General features: G+C 36.9%; 1 protein-coding gene across 1 annotated transcript in view; it reads right to left on the reverse strand.

Moving 5' to 3' along the window:
* LOC107292301 (collagen alpha-1(XI) chain) overlaps positions 1–26,173 on the reverse strand; it is a 137,748-nt gene that overhangs the window by 35,103 nt on the left and 76,472 nt on the right. The window contains exons 5-14 of the mRNA XM_015821381.1: positions 21,724–21,849; positions 21,302–21,445; positions 20,737–20,835; positions 18,096–18,350; positions 13,956–14,018; positions 9,952–9,993; positions 9,606–9,668; positions 6,438–6,512; positions 3,958–4,041; positions 2,728–2,784 (exon numbers count right to left, since the gene is read on the reverse strand). Of these exons, the coding sequence (XP_015676867.1) occupies positions 2,728–2,784; positions 3,958–4,041; positions 6,438–6,512; positions 9,606–9,668; positions 9,952–9,993; positions 13,956–14,018; positions 18,096–18,350; positions 20,737–20,835; positions 21,302–21,445; positions 21,724–21,849 (1,008 nt within the window). The remainder of the gene's footprint in view (positions 1–2,727; positions 2,785–3,957; positions 4,042–6,437; positions 6,513–9,605; positions 9,669–9,951; positions 9,994–13,955; positions 14,019–18,095; positions 18,351–20,736; positions 20,836–21,301; positions 21,446–21,723; positions 21,850–26,173) is intronic.

Consider the following 26,173-nt stretch of genomic DNA (forward strand, 5'->3'; position numbering starts at 1 on the left):
GTCTTGATCAGTAGAAATATCAGTTGTTTATAGTGAAACAAGGAGCTTGGGACTAGAGACTGTGAGAAAGATTCTTTGAGGTCCACAACTGTAAGGTCTCTACTTGATTTAATCAACAGGGTAAATATTTCCCAACACCACTACTGTCAAAAAGGTCAATATCTTTACAAAGTTTTCTGTCCTTCACAAGTTTGCAAATATATGTTAATTTTTGCAGTGAGAGAATTGTAAAAATATTTAGAAGTGGGCTTGTTTTCATGGACAAAGCCAACAAAAGTTTTGCCTTTTTTTTTAATCAAGAAAACTGCAGCACATTTTCAGATGTAATTCCCACTACAGCAAGGGGGCAAACTGGCGGCCCGCGGGCTGGATGAGTCATGCACAAGCCACGCCCCCCCAGCTCCACAAAGGCAAAAACCGTTGCAATACGTCACGATACATCACGTGATGCGATTGAGTGTGGCACCCGTGCACTACAGAGTTGTCAGATTACTCATATAGCTTTGAGGCACGTCTAGCATTGCTTGATGCCATAACAAAACTTTGTTTTGTTAAATACAAAGAACATAACTCTCTATTTCCTCAGCTATAAATAGCAAATGTTCCTACCCAAAGGATTCAGATTTTCATTGTACTAATCCTTCTACCTGCACAGCTGACAAAAACAGTTCATGTTTACAATATATTTTCAGCAGGACATCCCTGGAGCCTGATGTTTCTTGGCCATGTCGGACAACAGCCATATAATCACCAATTAACATGGCCTTTGGGAATTAAGGCAACTGGGGCAGTCCGGAACATGTAAAGAATTCTGGGCTAAAGAACAGCTATCATTTTTCTTCCAAAAAGAATGAGGAGGATTTCTTGGAGAGACTGGAGAATGAGGAAGAAAAGTTAACAGATTGGAAAAAGTTAGCATGTTTGTTATGTAGAAGACAGTTTCCCAATAAGGAAGCTCTCGTTAGGCATCATCAGCTTTCTGATCTCCATAAGCAAAATATGGATATTTACAGGAGATCTAGGCTATCAGAGCAAGAACTTGAAGCCTTGGAAATGTGTGTGTGAGAGAGAGGAAATACAGATACAGAGTTGGAGAAGGTGGCTCTGTTGACTTCAGCTACCTTCATCTTGGGCAAGATGGTTACAATCAATACAGGTTATCAGCAGTTTTATCAGAATCAAGCAGGAACATTGGACACAGATACAACTACAACTTCTCACAGCCCCTAAGGCGACTATGCTGGCTAGCCTGCTTTTGCAAATCAGGGAAACAGCACACTACATTAGGAACTAAATATATCCTTTCATTCTGAATGGCATACTTCCTCTTGACCTTTATGTCTAAGTGTTTTTCTACCTTGGTGTAATTACTGAGGTTCCTCAGGAGACTACTAGGTTTATGCAAAGTCTGTAATCTCGGTTGTAATAAGTATCATTTTATATTGTTGTAAATACCCTTGGATAGCTTGGAAAGAGATAGTAACTGCTTAACTGCAGCATTTAAATGAATCATTTTGATTATCTCTGTCAACAGAGTATCCGTTTCATAAAATAGGAAACCATCATTAGAAGAAAATTGCTCAGGTAATTTAACAACTGCAGAGCTAGTGTTCTGCTTTTGTCATTTAAACATTTAAAATGCTGGCAAATGTCAAATCTCTATCCAGTGAGTCTATAATATAGAGGTCTGCAATTTTGCTCTGCTTGTTATCCAAACTACACAACTGGGACATTCTGTTGGCCATTTTAAACTCCATGCTGAAATCAGAATCTCCAGTATTCTCCTCATTAAATCCTGTATTTAAACTACCTTAAATAATTGAGGGGGGGGAAACCCTCCTATTTTGTAATAGGAGATAAATTCCTAAATAATTTTCCCCAATACAAATAATACAAAAGTGGAGGAAATTAACTCTTCAAAAATTGCAGAAATGGTAGAAATTCCCAGGGGAAAAATAAGCATATTGAGAAATATGTTAACCATCAAATGAAACATTTATTTAATTTTATCAAGAGAGTCCGTGGCCAGGCCAGGGTATGCTGGATTCCAGTAAAGGACCATATGGAAACTCCCTAGCCTTGCAGCTGAACCTCATTGCAGCCTTGATTATGGGACCACACCCTTTATTGCAACCTGGGGATGGAGGTTAATTTAGGCGTATGCAGAAATGTCCAGTTTTGTCTTTTAGTATTTGGCAACTTCTTAGTATCTGTTGCCTCAGGCAGACATTTCATTCTGCTTAATACAGTATAAGGCTGAGCAGCTCAGAGACTGTGTAAACTTCTGTCACATAATTTCAAAATCCCCATAAGTTATGCTCCCCAAATTCATTTGCAAAACACTGAACAACAGAAGACTGATTTCCAAACAAATGTCAGTGGAAAGCAAATGTAAAGGACATATAAACCAGCAGAACAGCCAATAATAATTTTTAAAAGCAAAACACAAACCAACCCATGCATGATTGAAAATCCTAGCTCCATTTACTCATGTAATATTGTTGCATGATTACATCCTCCTCTGAAATCAATCGCTGCCTAATTTTGTTTTGTACTGTGCTTTCTAGCTTCTAAAAGATTGGCAGTCCCTAAACTTAATGCTAGGGACAGCTCCTAGACAGATACACCAATAAATCATTCTTATTAAAATCCCAGCCAATTGAATGGCATTGCAACTGAGATAAATCATTTATGAATCACAACTTTGGATAACCAATTTTTGCATACCACAGGACCAGATCTTCCAGTAAGTCCCATTGGACCAGGGGGCCCCCTCATTGCAATCTGTAATGTAAACAAAAATAAATATTTAACATGAATCACTTGCTAAACTACTCATAACCTCCAACAAATATGACAATTGCCATTGATAATTAGCTATTTGCTGAAATGTAAACATTTTTTAGCCTTGCTACCTTTTATGAGGAAAGATTGTGAAGCATCATGACACTGGCATGATACAGATAAAACCCCAAAACTTAATTTTAGTAGGTCTTGGATTCTATAAAAATAAGAGACAATGTTCATTTTGTAAAACTGAGTAAGATATTATTATTATCTGCTTATCACAGTTATAACACATGATGGTCATGTGACTGACCCGATTTTACAATCTTTTTTGTGGTGGGGTTGTTAAGCAAACACTGTGGTCTTAAGGGAACCCATAGCTAACTATGGGCTAGTTTTGCCAAAAACTGGAAGGATGGGTTTTAACAAAACCATTGTAAAACATGTCCACAGGCCCATGGGATGCTGAAAATAGCTGTAAACGTGGTCCAATTGCCAAGCACCTGAAGTACAGTCAGGTGACTGTGGCGGGGAAGGCTGATTGCCAGAATTTTGAATCCAGGTTGTAAGTACCCCCCTTTAGTAGGTCCACTGTAATTTTGAATGGTCACTAAGCTACCAGTCATAAGTCAAGGACTACCTGTGTTAAATGCCGGGGAAATCAGGAGATTCTGGCAGTTCAAATGCAAATAAATGAGATTAATTGCTAGCTTAAGCTCCCTACCAGTATCTGACCAACTAGCGATCAAGGGAAATGCATGGGAGATAAGAGAGGAATTCAAGGTGGGCTGGACTTAGATCTCTTAGAGGCACGCAGGGACTCATGACTTATAACGTGTTTGACCCCTCCCTCAGGCTCAGCCCAGTCATCTCCTACAACCTATACTCTAGCCAATCTCTGCAGAATTGGCCCTTGTCTGGATTATCTAATGGGGCTGACATTTTCCACCAATACAGCAGGAGCAGGAAAGGCCATAGAGCAGACCTCAATGCAGTTTCCACATCTAATCACTTCTGCTGTAGCTCTACTCATTTGCAGTTCTGGTTCCACTCATGTCAGAAGGCAGATCACAGCATGTTTTGATGAATGAGAAACAGAGCCCTTGAAAAGGGGTGGGCCTCGGGAGGGGCAAGGTTTTCCAGCTTTGCTTTGGTCCGCACGCCACTTACCCTGGCTTGCTGAAGAATAGCTTGAGCTTGAGCTTCCTGAGGTGAGATTGCTGGGCCCTTCTCACCACCTCCACTGAAGCGGAACTGTACAGAAGCAAAGAATGTTTTTTATTTTTTTTAGTCAAAATGAAAAATTCAGAACTGATTTCTATTCACTCATTAATGAAATATTTTTCATTAAAATCTTTAAGAACCTTCCTTTGATATATAATGGTGTTTTGTGTAGGTAGTTTTTAGGTTGTATAATTTATCACAAATTTTATTTTTTTACTAGCTGTACCCGGCCACGCGTTGCTGTGGCTCAGTCTGGTAAAAGCATGTGTTGCTTTTACGTCCAACAGATGCCACTGTTTTTCAAAAAAAGCATGTTTTACCTGTCAGGTGTGACATCTATATAATATAGGTATATAAAAACACGCGCGTATTCGAATGCAATGTTGTATCAAAATTTCAAAGCAATCTGTGAAGAACTTTCGGAGATTTAAGATTTTGAACAAACGAACATTTACATTTTTATTTATATAGATTTTTTTAAAAATATTCTTTACTAAAAAAAACAGCATTACTGCTAGTGACAAAGATTATCTCCCATTCGGAATGTGTTAACCTTAAACAAACTAATTTGGACAAAATTTTATTTGTTTATTATTACATTCTATACTGCCCATCTCACTGTTTCAATAAGATTTGAATTGGATCATTTTAATATGGCATCATTCCAAGCTGTAAAGCTCCCCATGCTTTTGATGAGAATTAATGAATCACTGCAGCCCAAGCTTTCTTTGTCTTGCTGCTTAATCTCCAGTTCTGCCTTAAAAATTATCAAGAAGGTGTTTTCAATGCAAAGATTACTGGGAACTGTAGCTTGCCACGACTTTGTTGCTTTTAATTAGAGATCCAGCAAACCCAGGTCATTTTTCACATGAAGAAGTCCCTCTCAATAAAGATTTAGGCCCAAGAAATATTAGTTTCCTCTCCTCCATTACTGGTGCTGGAAAGTTAAATTTTAGAAGATGTCAGCCCTTTTGGCTGGGCCTGTCTAAAGGTTCAACTGGAATTTGGTTCACTCCTAGGTATGTTAGCACTACCATCATAAATACATCCTCAGGGGAAGTTGCTTTTGTATTTAAAGTCACAAAACTAATCACCGATGAACTCAGAAATTTATTTAATTAGGATGTCACATAAGTTCAGGCAATAGACTTATTGAAACCATGTTTTAACACAGATCTGGGCATTTTATGGCCTCTAGGTCATATCCAGTCCTTTGGGCCCTGCCCAGCCTGCATGAGGTCAGTCATAAAGAAGAAATCAAAAGTAAATAAGTGTGCCACAGAGGGCAAGAGAAGAAGCGAAGTCGGATCTGGCTCCGTGCAGTCACCACGAGCTCCTTCAGTCAGCTGGCAGCTGCAGGAGAGATCTAGGACAATTCGCTGCAGCCATCTCGCCGCAGCCATCTCACCACGGCCATCTTTTCACGGCCAACTCACCATGGGACAATTCACAATGGCCAACTCGCCATGGGAAAACTTGCCATGGACCCCTCCATGCAGGATAACTCAATGCGATAAATGTTATCCACCACTATTTTTGGGACATTATTTCCATTGAGAAAAATGGAAATAATGTCGAAGAAACAGTGGTGGATAACATTTAATGTGTGTGAGTTTATCCCCCATGAACTTTTCTGTGGCAAGTTGCCCCACAGAAAGCTGGCCATGGTGAATTATCCTGCAACGAGTTGGCTGCAATGAGATGACCAGAGTAAGTTGGCCATGATGAAATGACTGTAGTGAGATGGCCATTGTGCGATGGCTGGGGCAAATTGTCCCATTCCACACAGGAGGGTGAGGAAAAAGTACTTTTCTGCACCTGTGCAGAGCTTGCCCCTCACCTGCAACAGCCTGAGGAGTTGAGGTGATAGAATCTGAGGATATCAAATTGGCTTACATTGGTTCAGCCTTCTACAACAGTCCTTGTTTCTCATATGGACCCTTGGGAAAATTAACTGCCCATCCCTGTTTTAACATGAACAACAGAAACAAAGTGTTCTTTCAAAACCTGATATATACACTTGTCTAGAACAGTGGAAGAAGTGCAGTTCCATTTTCATTAGGAATGCTCTGTTGTCTGTTATTTCAGGAGTGAGCATCCCTTTTGTGGTTCTCCAGCAACCTAAGACTATGCCACTGAAATCTGGGCATTTCCCTCATTTCAAAGACGCAATCTCAGGCTGTTTGTATAGCTTGGGGTGAAATGTCACTCTGCTCCATCAATAATGTCATCATGTCACTGGATATAAGCCAGTTTCAGGAATGAGCTCTTTCATTGGTCACTGCTATTGTCTAACTTCTAAGAGCTTTCCATCAATCTGGACCTAGATGATCTATTAAGAGAAATATTAATAGTTGATCATACTGCATTGAAATTCTTAGTTGTCCCTTGAAAATGTAACATTTATAAAGCAAAGTAAGGCTTACTGGTAACATTAACATGGTACCCGGGGGTCCAGGTAAGCCATCAGCCCCTGGAAGACCAGCACGTCCTGGTGGACCCTAAGGTCAAAACAGAGATTCAGGAAATGATATAAACGTTATACGTTTGTTAGAAACATATTAAAGCATGTTTAATTATTACAAATTGCAAACTGAAAAGAAGAATGACTGAAATCCCACCTTATGTTCATTTCATCTCATTTCTGTAGTTTATTAATTAAAACTTCCACAGCAGCGTATACATACTTTTGTGCATGTTTCTTTTAATACACACACTGCTGTCCACATTTTCCTCTTCATTTCATATGTGGATTCCAGGAAAAAGTATATTTTGTGAGTGCTTTCCCACATATAAGCATGTTTTTTGTCTACATCTTGTTCTAATACAGTATATGCATTTCTGTGTTTCCTTCTTTAAAATAATTTTTGTTTTGTTTTAAAGTTGTGAAATATATGGCAAAATTTATCATGTATGTCAGTGGTGGCAAACCTATGGCACGGGTGCCAGAGGCAGCACTCAGAGCCCTCTCGGTGGGCACATGTGCCGTTGCCCCAGCCTTGCTTCCCCCTGTGACCCCCTCCTTTCCAGCAGCCCCCATGAAGGAGAGTCACCCTCAAGCGTGGCCCACACGGAGCAGCACAGCCAAGGACATGGCAGCCAGGCAGCATAGACAAGACTCTGCCCTCACACCCCATCATGCAGTTGATGCTGCAGGGCGCAGGCAGAGGTTGTGGCCGTCATAGCGCTGCTGGGCTGCCTGGGTGATCTGCAGCGGGCCGTGGAGGCGGTGAGTGGTCCTGTGGGCAGGCAGGGTGGGGAATGGGGGGGCAGAGCAGGGGCGGGGCAGGGGAGTGGAGCGGGGGGGCAGTTTTTGGGCACTCAGTCTCTAAAAGGTTCACCATCACTGATGTATGTTCTGGTTCAAATCTGGGTTCAGGAAATGCAAATTAAGGAAGTTTACATTCAAGCATTTCTTACATCTTTATGTAAAAAATGCATGCTAATAGATCTCTCAATAGTTATGAACTACAAGAACAAAACGTACATATGCTTAAGAGCAAAACATCTCACAACAATTATGAATAGCTTCCTAGAAGTTGACAAATCATTATTGCCAACATGTGACTAGTCTTTTTTTTAATGTTCATGAAGGAAATGTTGAAAATGCCTATGTTCTAACGATACTTTTTAATTCCTCAAATTATAAAACCACATTGCAGGCATATGTTAGTGTATAGATTAAAAATTATACTCAAACATGAATAATAAAAGCCTTCCTAATCACTTCAATTGCTACCTACGTGCACATACATCATCATATCTTAAATTTATTTCATTGGCACTGCACACAACATTGTTACACAGCTCTTCAACCTGATTACAGGTAGCCCTCAACTTACAATCACAAAATTTATGTTGCTAAGTGAGAAATGTAAGTTTTGCCCCATTTTATGACTTTTCTTGCCTCAGTTGTTAAGTGAATCACTGCAGTTGTTAAATTAGTAACATGGCTGCTAAGTGAATCTGGTTCCCCCATTGACTTTGCTAGTCAGAAGGTTGCAAAAGGTGATCACATGACCCCGGGACACTGCAACCATTATAAATGTGAGTCAGTTGTCAAGCATCCGAATGTAAATCACGTGAACATGGTGATGCTGCAACGGTTGTGTGAAAAATGGTCATAAGTCACTTTTCTCAATGCCGTTGTAACTTCAAACGGTCACTAAGTGAGTTGTTGTAAGTCAAGGAAACTACCTGTAACACAGTACGGAATTTTGAGGGGAAAATAAACTCAGCTAGGATCTTCTTTGCAAGAATAAGCATCAAATCCATTCATATACCAGAACAACATACAACTCCTAGAGATACATTCAGAATGCAAAACTATAGTGTGAAACAGCATAGCAAAGATGAGGTTAACAGTGATTTATCTCCTGTGCATATTCAACATCTAGGATAAGGTCACCTAGTGCTTATCTCTTCTTTATCTGAAGAGGTTGTAGGCAAAAGATTCCAGGAACTTTCTAAATGTTTAAGCATCATAAGTTAATACAGTATTCTTTTTTCAGATTGCACACCGTTGGTTTTAGTTGCTGCAAAGCAGGAATTGTCTGAGCTGCCTTGCTTTTGATACTGTCATTTCAGTCCAATTTTACATTCGCTAAATGGGTGGACTCATAAAAACTGTTGCAAAAATATCACTACACATGTGGTTTTAGGCCGATAATATCCACAGATCTAGGCCGATAATATCCACAGATCTGAACTTAATGTATCAGTTATTAGAGATCTAAAAAAATGCAGCAACGCAATTACAGCACACAGAAGACAAAGCAAAGAAGGGACATGATGGGAACAAGATTAGCACAGATTTACCAGGCTAAAAATATTTTTGGTTAATATTTAAAGATTAAATGGGAAATCAGGAAGGGCAAATGGATTGACCTGTACTAATCCATTGTATCAGAAGACTAATAACAAGACCTCAGATATCTCTTATCTCAAGAGATGTGAACGGTTATCCTTCAGATGTAATAGCAAGCAAAACAAACAGAAAGAGAAAGCCAGCTACACTTCCAGTTCATCCACCTGTTATCACTAAAAGTCACCCAGAAATAACAAGATATCTGCTGGTCCGACTTGTGAAAGCCATTAAAGCTAGATAATGGAGATTGTCTTCCGACTTTCATTTGCACCACCGATAACAACATTTTCCTTCATCACCTTGAACATAGTCAATAATGTGGACTTGTATTCAGGAGACATGGGGAATCTGAGGCCTTCACGATATCCTATTTCCTCCACCAACTCTATTAGATGACCTTTAGATGACCTTTAGACTCAAGGCCCTCCATGTTCTATCTGCACAGCAACAAAAAGGATCTAACATTATCCCGAGAACATCTAAAAATCTCATTATTTCACATTGGAAGAGTGTCAAATTTGACCTGAAATAGATCAATTAAAACTACTTAATTCATTATCAGAATAAAGATGTTTTATTTATATAACAGTTTTGCAAAATACAAGAATATTCCTATAAGCTACAGTAAGAGATTACAAAACAGTTGCACATCCTTAAGAATTGTTTACATTCCTAACCATTCAATTTGTACCCTTGGGATGTTCATTTGCAACCCATAGAGACTTACCCTATCACCGGGGTCACCAGGAGGACCAGTGGAGCCTTGCATACCAGAGGGGCCCGTAAAACCCTATAAATAAAGACAATATATATCAGTTATTCTAAATAACTTTTTACTACAATGATTAGTAGCAATTTTGATGAAGGACTGGCAAAATATATGAGCTAATAATGGTTGCCCAACAGAAACAAAAATACACAGCTAGGTAAATGACACCATTTCCAGATGGAACAATCTGTACTCAATGAAAACTTATGTTATATATGTATGATCCCTGAAATGTTCATGCAAATATCTCCGTTAATAGTATCATTCATTTTATTTAAATTATATTTAGAAAGCATATACTTACAGGCGGTCCTGGAGGTCCTGGAGGCCCTTCAATAAGCATTCCCTGAGAAAGGTGAGAAATGTATTGTATATTATGTATTTAATGTATAAATATAAAATATGTACAGTAGCATTATTGTAGGAAGTGTGAATGGCATAAAATGAACCACAATTTGCAAAACTTTTTGTGCTGCATTTTTTTCCTGTGTTTAACTTTATAATAATCAGTGGCCCAGGAAAGGTTAATTAGACTTCTTAGACTTTCTATCTAATATTTGATCTGGTTGGGCTTCATCCTAGTTCTGCCTACTTGTCAGAGTTGTGTGTTTGTAATGCAGCTGCCACCATTTAGCTTGCTAGGGACCAATTGGCCTAGCCTCCCTTTGGTTTTTCTACTTAGGGTCAATAGGGCTCCCTAAAAACTGTAACTGGGTTGAAAAAATAAAGCTGACAACAACTGAGGAATAAGCCCTAGCCCATGGGTCCCCAACCTCCAGTCCGTGGACCGGGCCCGGGCTGCGGCATGCCAGAAGCCAGTCTGCGGAAACAAGCAAAGCCCCATTCATGGGTTTCAGGCAGTACATTAAACCACACCCCTTCCGGTCCACAGAAAAACCTCTCTCCAGGGAACCGGTCCCTGGTGCTCAAAAGGTTGGGGACCTCTGCCTAGGCCACCCAGCTTCAAAGGATGATGCTAGAAGCTATTCCCTCCTATTGGGAATAGTTTGAAGAAAAATAAAAACAGGTTCATTAAGTCCTCCAAAGTCCAATAAATACTCTAATAATGACTGAAAATAATTATTTAAACAATAATTAATTAATGATTAATTAAGAATAATTAAAGGAGATCAGTAGCAATCACACAAGAAAATAAAAATACCAGATGGAATTCAACATAAAACTACAGCAATCTATTCAGAAGTCTATAGAAGAACTTCCTGAAGTCTCATTATTTTGCATGCCCACAGGCCCCAAAACACAGAATATTAGAAAGAGGGACTCTGAAACCATAGTTTAGTTTTTTAAAACTCTTTTTCCAAAAAGGAAGGAAAACATGAGTGTTATTGGACAGAGTTACAGGAATCCAATCCCCAAGATATAGCACTGTCTGTTAACTTTTTCTACCCTATAGTGGTTCCATATCAGGCCATTATTGTCTATATCTATTATTTACCATTAAAAGCTTCAGTCTATTTCAGTATTTCCAAATTTGTCATTGAATTCCCTGCCAATGTTGCATGTACTATATTTTTTCATACCTCTCTGCTACCCTCTGTTCCCCCATATGCTATTGATTTAATGCCAATTTTCTGCTCTTAAGTAGGGATGATTTTTCTATTAAGAGCAGTCTTTCTCAGTTTAGCTTGTTCCAGGTGAATTGCAACTTCAATGCCCCCAAATTCCCAACAAATCTAGACTTGTTGAATGAGCAGTCTGGGATTTGTCCTAAAAGAACTAAAATGAAAAATGATTTGGGACTCTGATTTACGTGATTCTAGCCAATTTACAGCATTACATTCTAAAGCAAATTCAGAATTATCTACAGTCTCCGTGGCTGTGGTTTAAAGAGTAAATACAGGTGAGACAGCATAATTGCAGAGCTCCCATAACTGACCTCTTGAGTAATCCTAGGCAATCTGAATTACGTGGTAATTAAAAGATCTCTCTAATCCTACTTCATGGAGTGGTTTCTAAATGCCTTGTTGCCTTTTGGTTAAAAAAAAAAGGCTCTAAAAGCAAATTAGTTCTCGGTGTAGATAAAAATATCCATGAAAATCATCACCATGTTAAGTTCAGCCTTTGTTGCAAGCCTGCCAGTAGCCTCACATGCTACTGTATATTTTTGTGTATTTTTTATTATATGGTTCCCAAGAAATATTACAAGCTCTGTCTTTTTTGAGCAGTGGAAGCCAGCTGCTTTTTTTTTATGGGGCAAGGATATCAAGGGAGGAGGCACCGCCAAATTTTACAGCTTTTTTTTTTTGGAGAAATTTAGAGTTTTATATGCAATATGGGTCACTAACTGAAACAAAGGCTGAGTACCCTATTTTCATCCTTATTTTACAAGGAATGCCAAAAAAACACCACCATTGTGTATTGGCAGTTTGTCACAAGTGTGATCTTGTGGTTACCAAAAGGTTAGAGAAAAGACCACTTGTTGCCCTACCTCAGGCAAGTACTCAATGGATGAGCCAAACTGTTGATGAACTATATTAGAAAGATCTGATTTTTGCATAATACTGGGGAAAGGAAAACTTTTCATATAAAACAAACAAACAAATGAATCGTAGAAGGAAACCTACTATTAAATCATGACACCTGTATTTGTACATACTAGGAATTTTTGTTTAAAAATGCATCCAGTTCTTAAATCTTTTACTATAGCAACACACTAGCAAATGCAGTAATATAAATATCAAAGGGAAAACACTTTACTCATATATTATCTTTATTCGAAATAGAAACCTAATCAAAGATGTTGGTTTTGCTTCTTAAAAGAAACATATGCAGTAGTTCCATTATAAGCACTGCTTTTCAGCATATATCTCACAGAAGTTAAATAAAACCCTGTCCCTTTTTGCTTTAGAAATATTTCGTGATATTTCAAAAGCTCTTCATGATTTTACTGGCTTACTAAGAGGGTATTTGCATTGTCTCCTCATCCTGTTAGAGAGGTATCTAGCATATGGCACAGCAGAAGGGTTAACAGCAACTTGGGAAGACAGACATTCATTGGAATACCTTTTTTTTCTTACAAAAAAATTCTCTATTATTGATGTGGATTCAGTTTTGGATGATGTGTTTTTTATTCCGCCATCATCTAGGCTAGCAGCAATATCTATTACTATGCTCCTCCTAAAGGAGATGATGAAAATAACAATTGCCAGAAGTGGTAATTTTGACAAAAGATGGAATGGGACATTTTAAAATTGAGGAACAGTGTCAAATTGGAAGAAAACTCCCACAGATCAGGAAAGTACAGCATTTATGTCGCACTCTCATAAAATTCATTCCCCCAAAAAGATGATTCGGAAAAATGATCAAGCCCCTCTGATGCTGCTTCCTGCTTTTCCCAGATTTATCTTTGAACAGTAGATAAGGTAGGAGAATAGTAAACAGTAGAGAAGCTTGCAACATTTTGGAAGCATGGATTGCCTATTTATGGCAAAGAGCGTGGGGGAATGTAGCAATAGCACTTAGACTTATATAGCGCTTCACAGTGCTTGACAGCCCTCTCTAAGCAGAGTCAGCATATTGCTCCCTACATTCTGGGTCCTCGGAAAGATGGAAGGCTGAGTCAACCTTGAGCCCAGTGAGAATCGAACTGCCAAACTGCAGGCAGCCAGCAGGCAGCAGAAGTAGCCTGCAGTACTGCATTCTAACCACTACGCCACCACGGTGAATTGGCATTCTTAAACATACCTTAAAATAATGCAGTAATGAAGATCCAAGCCTTAAATACAAACCCACTGATTCAAAATCTGATGGCAGTCAGGCAGTTCCTCTCAATGGTCTTTTACAAAAAAAACCCAACCCTTATGTTATATGGAGAAGGAGCACTGGGAATGTTAGACCAAGCTCATTTTAAATACCTAAATAAAACTTCCAGGAAAAAAAAGGAAATCTCAAAAGGAAATGAAGAGAGACATATTCAGGTCCAAAGAAAGAATCTGATACATACATAATATTAAGGATCTAAGCATAGTATATATGTATCATTGTGATAAGTAACATATTGTACTAAAACTGAGAAGGAGCTATAAATGGTTTATATGTCTAAATGTAATAATACACTAAAAATTGAGCTACTGTTGTGCTAACATTTTACGGATATACTTTTAGTTTTTACAAATGTCACTCATTTATTCATTATTTTATATTTTTTTCTGATTTTTAACATTGCTATATTTTAATTGCATGTCATATCTTCTAGTTGTTATGCTTACGTATATATTTATTTTGTATAATATATAAAATTTTATTATCATTTTATTATATATATTATATATAAAATAGCATACTCACTGGTTCAATGACAGCTGCTTCTCCTTTCTGTCCTTTTTCTCCATATACATGATGGCCATTCACCTACCAAATCAATGCACAAATATATAAGGGTATATAGGTAACAACAACAACTACAACAGGTCCTTGGAAAGGACTCGATGGGCAGTCTGATTCAGTCTGATCATCTGGCTGACTGCGCGAAGAACCATAATATTTAATTACACTTAAATAGGTTGTTTCTGAGAACTTTCTGAGATTCTTAGAATTTACTGGTTTTTCATTGGATCTTCACAAAACTGAAAACCGAAGCCTGCCATAAGCCTGAACACTTTGATGTGTTCTTAACCTGCAAGTGAATTCCTAAATTCCATGGGAAATTAACATGCTGCTTTATATCAATACAAGGATCTATCCACCCTTGACTGCAATGGCAGAAACTCAATCCTATCTGGAGTTGCCTGGAACAGCACTTTGAATATCTGCATATAAAGTGTGCGATTTACTTTATTGATCAACAAAGTAGTTCCCCATGTTAATAAACTGATAAACAAAATAGCTTAGCAGAATCCATCCAAATCAACAGCTTTGATGTAAACTTCCATTGAATGTGGTCCCCTTCTATGTAGTACCTGTTCGCTAACTTCCTTCACATTAATATTAACAAGGGCGGTGCAATCTGTGCTACAAAGGTCTCTTATGATAACAATATTTCTCCCTAAAAAAAGTAGAATCCTGAAAACTACTTTTCTAAGAGTTAATCTGTGATTTTCAATTTGTGACTATTAACATTTTTTTGTTCTATAGATTCAAAAAATATTGTGGCAGGCTGTTTTTTTGGTGTATGTGTGTGTGTGTGCCTGCGCGCACAGGTTTACATTTATTTACTGAAGGAATCATGGGATTAAACAGTCATAAACACAAGTGGTTTATAAATACAAATTGTATATTAAGCCATTTGTGAATGAGAGAGAGCAGAAGTCCACTTACAGTCTTACTTATTCACAGGTGGTCCCTCACTTTACAAGCACAACTGTGCCCCAAATTTCCATTGATAAGCAAGGCCGTTGTTAAGTGAACTGCACTCCATTTTATGACCTTTTTTGTCACAGTTGTTAAGCAAATCACTGCAATTGTTAAGTGAATCATCCGATTGTTAAGCAAATCTGGCTTCCCCATTGACTTTGCCTGTCGGAAGCCAGCTGGGAAGGTTTATAAATGGTGATAACATGACCACAGGACAGTGCAACTGTCGTAAGTACATGCCAGTTGCCAAGTGTCCAAATTTTGATCACGTGACCATGGGGAGGCTGCAACAGTCATTAAGTGTGAAAAACGGTCATAAGTCACTTTTTTCAGGGCCATTGTAAGTTTGAATGTTCACTAAACAAGTGGTTGTAAGTCAGGGGACTATCTGTACAGGGGCAGCTTATAAATCACATGAATTAATCAGATTTATCCCGGTAGAGGCTGCACCAACCAGGAGGGGATAAAAAAACAGGAAAGGATGTACAGTATTCTTATAATGCATGAAATATGAAAACATTGGGATGGTGTACTTAAATGGAAAAAAATGGAAATTTAGATAATTAGCATTGAGAAAATCATGACTGATAAGAATGGACTGAACATAAAGGGGAAATTAAGCTTAAACAAAAATCACAAAAATAGGATGCATGGTGAACTAATGAGATGATTTTTATAAGAATAATATAAGCTGGTAAAAAAATGTTATACATAGATGTTATCATTATCTGTACAAATATGAAAAGATGTCTAAATTTAATCATTGATACATTGAAAATATTAAGAATTATATTTGTTTAAGATTGAAGAAGGAGAATACTATTGGGAGAAGGGAAGAACAAAGAAATATATAAATTAATATACTAATTATGGAATTATCAAAATCAATCATTATTGACTTTTAATTAATTATTATTGCTTTTTTTAAAAAATCATATAAACCAAGACAACACACTGTACACCAGACACTGGAGACTGTTATCGTAAAAAAACAATAAAATATTTAAAAAAAAAAACAGGAAAGGAGAAACCTCACCCTTATGTTAGCCTGGAGTCAAGCCTATATGATGATTATTACTTCTCATTATTTATTAACATTAATTAAATAATTAAATTTGTATGCACCCTGATTCTTAATGATTCTCAATGACTCACAACAATCAAAGAAATTACAATCAAATCAATAAAAATAAAAAGAGAAAGATAAAATATGCTGATGAAACAAGAGGTCTAATTCTTTCTTGCCAAAGGCTCTTCTAAAAAAAGTGCAGAGAAGAGGTCATGCACTGTGACTGTCCTATTGAATTCTTATTCATCTTAGTTTGTCCTTTCTGAAGATTTATTTAACATCTTCTTATAATTTGTCTGGTTTATGTTTAATTTCTATTCCATTGTTAATATCATTATGTTCATCAACTTCTGCCTTGATGGACTGTGTGGCATATAAACTGTAGAATAAGAAATAAATATATTCTAGGAGACATTAGTCCCCATGTTGCTTTGGATGTATCTGTCCCCTAAATTACTAAGAATATCAAAGTCCTCAAATCCAAATGTACAACTTCAAATAACTACCAGTGGGAGATAATGGTTTGACGCAAGTAAGTAATAAGAAGGAACCGAATGAATCTTACTCTTAAGCCAATGACATTTCAATGAGATGCACAGTGAAGATTTTCCAGTTGTTGGTTATGGTAGATCCCAGAGCATCTAAAAGAACAATCTTTCTGAGGCCCTATATATGTGCAGAGCTTTCTAGATGAAACTTACTACAGTAGATCAGTGTTTTTCAAGCTTGGCAACTCCCAGAATTCAGCTCCCAGAATTTCCCAGCCAGTATGGCTGGCTGAGGAATTCTGGAAATTGAAGTCCATACATTTTAGGGTTGTCCAGATTGAGAAACACTTTAGTAGATAACTCTGAAATATTGAGATCTGCAAGATTACACATTGTTTTATATATATGCAAGATTACACATAGTTTGGATGACTTATTATAACTGATCCTCAAGCATTGGGGTGCCTTTGCAAGAAATAAATTTGATCCAATTTATGAATGTTTATGAAGCTAGAATCAAGACTATATGGAACACCTTTCTGTTAGAAGTTGGTCTGATACTACTCTCAGCACTGCCTTGTTTTGTTAGGATTTTTGAAAAATAAAAGGTCAAAGTTCTGTTCCTATTGTTTTATTTTTCACACAAGCTACTTTTTTATATTATTAGTTTTTTACGTGATATTGTATGTACTGTTTCTACCCTGGGATTCTTTTTTGAAAGAAAGAAAGAATACATAGTTTTCAAAATCAAGACATAATCAACTAATCACATTATGATCGATGCCTCTATCCCTGCATGTAGGCAAAAAAAGGCTATTTACAAATATTTATTGGCTAGGAGAAATCATCTCATTTATAAGTAGCTCATAATGAAATTCAGTTTAACAAAATCCCTCTTTTATCTCTAGTATTGCAAAAACACAAGGCAACACAACACAACAAATGAAGTGGATGAGAACTCCCAAATTCAGACTTCTAGGTTGATACAAGACTATATTTTTAAAATCGATTTTTTAACCAAGTCTTTTTTATGGAAGTATACACAGATAGTCCTTCCTTAACAACCACTCATGTAATGACCATTCAAAATTGCAACAGGTCCAAAAACGTTACTTACAATCCATCCTTGAAGTTAGGTTTGTCATGCTTGAAAACTGGCTCACATTTACAATCGGTTGCAGTATCCTGGGGTAATGTGACCACAATTTGCAACAATCTTTGCTGAGTTTTTTTTTTTTTTTTTGCAAAAATCACCAGTTGGAGAATGGATTCACTTAACCACTTAACATGGCTTGCTTAACAACCACATAATTCTCTTAATGATTGTGGTGATTGCCTTAAGATTGTCATAAAATCAGTTCTGAAATCAAGTCAAGATCCATGGTGGCACGCTCAATGACCGCAGTGCCTTTTGACCAAAATTCTGACCTCAGTTGTGGTTGTTAAGTGAGGACTACCTGTAAATATTCCCTTTCCTTTTTCCATCTCTAATTAAATGATAGAAAATATAGATACCCATAAAAAAACCTGCTAGCCATTAAGCATTTTTGAAGACTATCTCAGATGTATCCAACTTACGGTTGTTTCTGTGATATCAGTCTCTGCAGGAACTCCAGGCCCAAACTCCTCATTAGTAGGATTGGTTGGCTTCTCTTCATATTCTTTATATTCATAAAAATCATATTCGCCTAAATCTCCATCTACCAGAACTTCAGATTCGCTGTGGTCTACGCCTCTGTTTCCATAATCTGTTTCCTCATTATTTTTAGTCTTTGAATTATAATCCTCTCCCGTTACGTATTCTTCAGTAAATACTTCTTCAACAGGAGTTTGCTATTCATATAAGCAGTAGAGGTTTGGAGGAATAGGATGAATATGTGGATTATAGTTAGTAAAGCAATGTAAGCATTTTGCAGATTTTAAGGTAATGCTTTGCAAAATAAACAACAGCTATATAGCTTGGCATCTTTTAACTTGTTTCCGAAAAACTCAGAAGCCAGTTTTTCAGAGTTATTAAAAGAATGCTCCAATATACATGGTTATCTGCAATGAAATTAATTATTTTGAAAATGTATATGTTACCATTTATGCATATATTAAATGAAACCCTGTGTAAACTGGATTGATGTAGTTAGATTATTTAGTGACAAAGTCTCACTAGTTTTTTTATTGAATCTTTCAGGTATGACATTCCTAAGACATAATTACAGTAATGTATGTTTATTTATCAGAATTATTTCTAAGCTTTTATGCTTAGCTTCACACATATTAGTGTCAGTAACAGTGTTCAAAATATGTACCAAGTTCTAATGAAATGTTGATTAAGGTTATGTAACTGTCATATTAAAGTTAAAAACTTTTATGGAAAAGTTGGAGGAGCTGGGCAAAAGCAAAAGCTGCAGGGAGACGCAATAGCTGTCTTCAAGTATTTGAGGTTCCTCTAGAGAAAATTAGGGCGGAGTTGTTCCAGAAGGCAGGACAATAAATGATGAATTTAAGTTACAAGGAAGTAGATTTTAGCTGGAAGCAAGAATTTTTTTTTATAATGGTAAGAATTGTTCAAAATGGAGCTCTAAGATGCAGAGGTCCCTTCTTCATTAGAGGTGAATGGCTGTCTTTTAGGGATGTTGCAGTAATGGATTCCCATACAAAATGGAATTGGATTAGGTGATCTGCAGGATCCCGTCCATTCTTTTATTCTATGAATCTACAATAAGATTTTTTTTAAAAAAATGTCCATGCACATTTAAAGCCGAAAAGGTAAAAGCTAAGTCTTTTTATCTGAATGCACTGTTTTGCAAAATCTTAAGCTTATCCAAGTTCAACATTATATCCTTAATAAAGAAAACATTGTTCAACATTGATGGAACATAAAAAGCCACTATTGCAGAAGAGAGCAACTCTGAAAGTTCTGATTGAGAGCTGTGTGAAACCAAGCATTAAACTGTTAAGCACTAGCATTAGTTAAATAGCATTTTCTTCAATATACAGAGACATTAGCTTTAGAATAAGACAATCAAGCCCCACAATAAATGTATCTGCTTTAGCACAATTCAAAATCTTTAGAAATTATTGCTTAAAATCTCTTTTTTATATATATAGCACGGCAATATTTATGAATCACAGTACCCACATTCATAAATATTAGTTGATTATGCACACTCAGAATTGAGCAGATATCAGCAACACAAAGTTAAGGCTAATTTCCAATAAAGCTTTTGATTCAGAGTCTAAAGAAAGATACATTTAGATATCAGTGTATATATTTCAAATGCAGCTGAATTGTAAACTCTAGAGGTATAGAAATAGATGTCCCTAACCAAGAAATGAGAAATGTACTTGACAAAAGTTATGTGTATGGGTTCCCATACTGAACTAGGAACCACGTGAACAGAGTAGAGGACATCCAGATGCATATCTTTATGGTGTTGTGCAGTTAGATATCATAAGTCACACCTACTTAATCTCACTCAATATTTGGTACAAATGAGACTGCAATATAAATGTGAATGAATTGATTTTCTTGTACATAGCCAAGTGACTATTCTCAAGACTCCAGTCATCCTCCACTCACTATGTTCTTCTCTCTTACGTAGGAGTCTCAATTGGAGCAAATCTTGTCTATAATGACTACTGAAAAAAACTAATACTTCCTTCAGGCCACTGAAATCAAAAGTGTGGGCAATGTCTCACGTCATACTTAGGTATCCTTGAGCTTTGCTTGGCCATTATTGAATGCTTTGCTTGACATCCAAAAATGTATGTGCTTGCATTCCTACAGAAAATAGGAATCTCTTGAAGTCATTTCTCAGGTAAAGACTGAATGTGACTATGAAATACCACAAAACTGGATCTCAGATATATAACACACGACTTTAATCTTTAACTGTTCTCTTATTATTTTATTTATTCATTAAAATTTTATCCTGCCTTTATTACTTTGTAAGTAACTCAAGGAGGTAAACATGCATAATACTCCTTCCTCATCCTATTTTCCCCACAACAAACCTGTGAGGTGGATTGAGCTAAAAAGAACGACTGGCCCAAAGGAACTTTCATGCCTAAGGCAGGACTAGAATTCACAATCTCCTGGTTTCTAGGCCAGTACCTTAACCACTACACCAAACTGGCTAGTTGATAATGACATGGTAATATATTTTTTTTACTGATTAAAATCTTTGAAATAGCTCTGCCATTATATTTCTCTATTCTTCATTACCTCATTTCGTCCAGTTGTTTGAGTAGGGATTGCGGTCTGGTAAGCTTCAGTTCCATAGTCAGCCACATTATATTCATGATATTCATCAACAACGTTGGCCTAATGTGAGAGGAAAAAGTACAAAGTTAATAGGCAAGGAAAAAGGCAAACACTTAAAGAAGAATTTCTGTTTAGCTAGATTATAGTATTAGCCAGTGATGCTTTCATCTACTAAGGGTTAGAGTCAGTGGTGGGATTCAGCCGGTTTGCACAGGTTCAGTAGAACCAGTAGCTAAATTTTGTTGAGTTTGGAGAACCGGTTGAACCCATGCTGCTTCTGGAAGTCCGTTCTAGGCCTTGGTGGACTGGAGGAGGTCTCCCAGGCCTAGAACAGCCCACCAGAAGTGTGTGGATGTCACTTCCAGAAGTCCATTCTAGGCCTCGGAGGCCCAGGCCTGCATCCACGCAGTGAACCAGATGTTCAGATATTTGAATCCCACCACTGGTTGGAGCTACTGGTTTTCATTATCACAGATCTTCCAAGCTCAGTTTGGAGAGATCTTGATTATTTCTGAGCTACCTTTACCCCTATTTTGCCTTTGGCTGCAGCTCGAGAGCTTTTCTTCTTCTTTGATGACAGTGTTTCAGATTTTTTGAATTTGAACTTTTGGGGGTTGTTCTTTGAGTTAGCGATCCCTGTCTTCTTCTTCTTTGGGGCTTTTTTCTTCTTCTGAAAAAGGGGGTGAAAGATGGAAGGGGAGAACATAAACAAACAAAAAGGGGAAGAGCAGTAAGACATGAAAGATGTCAGGAAAAGCAAAGGACAACAAATAATGACTTCCTGTCAATTGCCTTTGGCTGCCGCTGTTGAATTAAAATGAGTTTCATGGACAAACAAGAAAGGAAAGAAGACAGAGCGAGCTTGATCAACACTAAGACGCCACGTGACAAACCATCAGACAGACAGGACGACGGACATCAGACAACATACACACCACGTGCCGTTACCTCAGTGTATGCTACAGTCTCGTCGTATAGTGGGGGTCCATCTGTTATAGTTTCAAGGTCTTTATAATCTTTATAATCTGGATCCCCATAGTCATAGTCATATTCGATTAAATCTTCAGTTCCATACTAAATTGCAAAAGGAAAAATACCAAGCATTGGTGGATTAGTGGCAAGAAGCTTTAGTAGCAGCCCTGGAAAGCTCTTTCTTATGCTTCCCTTTTATAGTTAGAAATAAAAGTTACATCATTAATGTATCAGATACATAGTAGGTTTTTTTTTCATAAGGAACTGATTATAAAGGTATTATTTTACTTTACAAATTGAATTTAAAAAAGGGCACTGTGACTTTTTTCTTTTGCTAAAACATGATTTATGATTAACATTTTACTGTAAGTGTTACCATGCAGAATGGGAAAACTCGCTGGGGCCAACTTGCGATGCAAGACTCACCATGGGACAACTCACCCTGGCCAACTTGTCATAGGACAACTCGCTATGGGTCAAATAAATAATTCAATTTAATTTTTTACAATATTTTTAAAGAATATTTTAATTTTTGTCTTTCACATTTCATTTTGTCCCTCCTTTCTTTAATGATTCTATTCCACCATTTCTTCGATATTAGTGTAACTCTTGTCTGTGGCAAGTTGTTCTGTGGTGAGTTGGCTCTGGAGAGTTGTCCTAGACCCTTATACAGAGTGCCTTTATATTAAATGGAAAAGCTTATCTTAAGCTTTGTGTTACTTAACGTTATTATTGAGCTGAGAAATTCCTCTAACTAGTCATGTATCCTACTAGCACTGTATCCTACTAGGTGCCATAAAATAAGGATTAATAAATGTAATCCTGGGTTACAAATATAGTACCAAATCTTTTACCACCGGAATAGTTTCCCATATTTAGCAATATATTTAATTCAGAACACCAGCTTCTAAATGTATTATCGTGTTTCCCCAAAAATAAGACCCGGTCTACTTTTATTTATTTATTTTTTGCCTCCAAAAGAGGCACCACGTCTTATTTTGTGTGGGGGGGTGTCTTTTCCACGGTCTCACCTCGCGGCAGTGGCACCGACAGCCCCACCCAGCTAGGGCTGGGAAATGGCTCTGCAGCTGAGAAGGGAGCTCCGGATTGACACGCACGGCACCCCCGGCATGCATTTAGCCATCAGAGGCCTTCCAGAAAGGCCTTAACTAGCTTGGTGCCTTAACCACAACACCAAACTGGTACTATTATTATATGGAGAGCCAGTTTGGTGTTGTGGTTAAAGCACCAGGCTGGAAAGTGGGGGACTACTAAGTTCCACCTTAGGCATGAAACCAACCAACTGTCTATGGGCCAGTCACTCTCTCTTAGCTCTAGAAAGCAGACAATGGCAAGCCATTCTGAAATCTTGCCAAAAAAAGCTGCATGGACTTCTCCAAGCAGTCTACATGAGAAGAAACACAAAAGAAATGAGACATGAGTCATTTTCTGGCATTAGGGTTTGTCCCTTTTATTCTGACCTCCATATGTTACTGAGAAAGTTCTAAAGTGACACTATAACCATATCATGCTGAGTTGTGCGATTCAAAATGCCATGATGTTAAATTCAGAGGGTAAACCATTACTGTTCTGAGTAACCAAGGGAGGCAATACGACAGCAGATGTGAACTGCACATAATTCAAAGATAGAGCACAAAGGCAAAGCATGGAAAAATTAATCTAGTCTCATATGGAATTAATCTATATTTTTAATCTCACTTATTTAGACTCTTATTACTCTCAATGTTTGATCTAAAGATACCCATCCACAAAATGTAGACTCCCTCCAAGTAACATTGAAGTTTAACAGACCATAAAAGGATAAAGGGTTCTCCTCCCTTGATATAGTAGAAGTACCTATTATGCCTCAAGCTATTATATGTTCTTTACAATAAGTATTAATGTTGACATTTTTGACCTAACCCGAACTTTTTAATCTACAAAAGATAAAATGTATTGTTTATTGTCTTGTAATTTCAGCAGATACAATGTTTTGCAAAGGAAAACTAGCGCATTTAAAAAAAAATTAAGATTATCTTCTAGGAACTCAGTAGTTTGTTTTAATACATATTCATTACATACTAGCAAACAAGAAAGTAATTTATTTTTCCAAATTTTAAAAAAGTTTAAGCAAAGGTATAGCTGCTTGAAAAGAGACATTAACTTTAATGAACTGACTCTTTAAACCAACTGTACCTTTTTTGAAAACCAACGAATGAAAACCATCAACTCCAAATAAATTCAGAAAGGAAATAGTAAGACACAGTTTTAGAAGTTTCAAAATAAAATTAAAAACTCCAAGAAGATATTCTTAAACCCTGTATATTTTTCTGAATTTGATTTCCCCCCCCCCCCCTCTTAGCTGAATTTCTGAAACCTCTACTGACAGACAACTAAGAGATTGGTGTTGTGGTTAAAGTGCCAGGCTAGAAACTAGCGGACTTTGTGACCACAAAGGAATGTAACACCTCAATGTCTTTCTTCTTTGGCTGGCATCCAAGGAAGCTCAGTTACATGGGCTCATGTGGGCAAACAAACAAAAATGAGTGAAAATATGTCACTAACAAAAACTTCATTGAATTCAGTGTAATTATTTTATGAAGCAGGTAAAGAGGGAAAAAAGAGACGGAGAATGTCTTAGTGGCTAGATCGACATATTCTAAAGCACCCAGTTGAATCACACAAGTTTTCAACATATCAACTCAGTTTTGAACCAGACTAGTTGAAAGTTATGTGGGTTTAAATTACCAGCCCTTTTCTAAAATTCTTTTTGAAATGAACAGATAGGAGGTGGCATGTCTTTAAGAAAAGGCAGAAATCCCAGACTAATCCATCTCTTGGGATGCTAATGATCAAACATGTTAATGTATGCAAACAACCTTCTTCCAAATATCTGCCTTAGCTAAAGCAACTCGCTAACTATTTCAGATTAGTCTAAGAAAGTTTTTAAAAATAAATAATATGACTATCAACCCACATACTGTAAAGTCAACTAGTCATGAATAAGGGCTATACTTCAATAGCAAACTATCCCTAGGAAACATAAACTTTAGCAGGCAAAAAAATGTTAGTTATGTTTCTAGGACAGCTACACAGGAATCCTAGAATTCAATTTAAAAAATGGGGAATGTCTTGCACAAGATGAAGGCTATAAATTATAACTTACAAATTATAAAATTATAAGTTATAATTATAAATTACAAAGCAAGGGCTTTATCACTGAGCTACTGTACAAGAAAGGAGTTATTATTTCTTTCTAGCACTCAGATGAGCATTTTTAAAAGGATTGCCTAAGTTTAGCATTATTTCTATTAACAATGAGAGCATTTGTCTGATTGCAAAATTAGCAACTGCTCCAGACTATGCCAATTTGGGGGTAAATAAAGTGACTAAAGACAGATTAGAAGCAGTTCTTTGGAGACCACAAAACAAATGGAAACATTGACTGAATAAAAAAAAAAAAGTACCAAGTATGCTGATTAAAAACATACACAAAAAAGACAAAGTAAATTGATATTCATTCTAAGGCTTGTCAGAGGCACATTTTGAAAAGCTATTCATTCATAAGATCAAGAAGATACATACAAAAAAAAGGGGGGGGATATTTAGAAAGCAGAATTGCACCACACACAATCAATTGAAAAATGTTTATGCTCTTCTAGGACCTTCTGTTTAATATTTCCACAAAGTATCGCTTTAAAAAAGGCACCATTATGTTTATTCATTATATTCACAACATAGACCTATAAGGACTTTGTGAAATATAATATAAATTTCCTTCTGTCTCATGTTTTTTTTTTAAATTTGTGAGCTGTCATTAATATTTTTTTGTAAGAGAGCCAAGAATTCAATGAACCAGTATGCTATAATAAATGTACATTTTCGCCTCTTACTTAGCTTTGTCAATCCACCTAAAGACTCTAGACAGATTATTATGCTAACTAGATGTGCAGTCTAACAGTCTGCTAATTCTGAGCAAACGTTACTGCAGTTGGATGAACTAGACATTATAGAAATGTTCTTGATATAATATCCATCACAGCTAAATCACTTTTCTTTCTGAGACAACTTTTGGACTGTCATAGTTCATCATTTCCCATCCACCGTGACACCATGGGTCTGTTCCAGTTAATACAGTTTTGCCAGATGTAACCTAAGAATGAAACATTATGGCAATGGATTTTAACATTTTGCAATGTATGTACGTATATCATTTGAGCAGATGAAATCACTTTATACAGAATCAAATTATTAGTGATACAAGTGATATTGTAGATTCTTTAGATATTTCTTTTTATTGATGATTGGTCATTCACAGGCAACTAAATAATCTGTCACCAAGCAATATCCCTTCTCTAAATCTTGGCTCATGCTTGGAATCTCTTCACATCATTTTCTGAATTCATTTTGTGTGATGTTGGCAATT

Source organism: Protobothrops mucrosquamatus, unplaced genomic scaffold, assembly GCF_001527695.2.
Source record: "Protobothrops mucrosquamatus isolate PMUCROS unplaced genomic scaffold, P.Mucros_1.0 scaffold1319, whole genome shotgun sequence".
Taxonomy (NCBI): Eukaryota; Metazoa; Chordata; class Lepidosauria; order Squamata; family Viperidae; genus Protobothrops; species Protobothrops mucrosquamatus.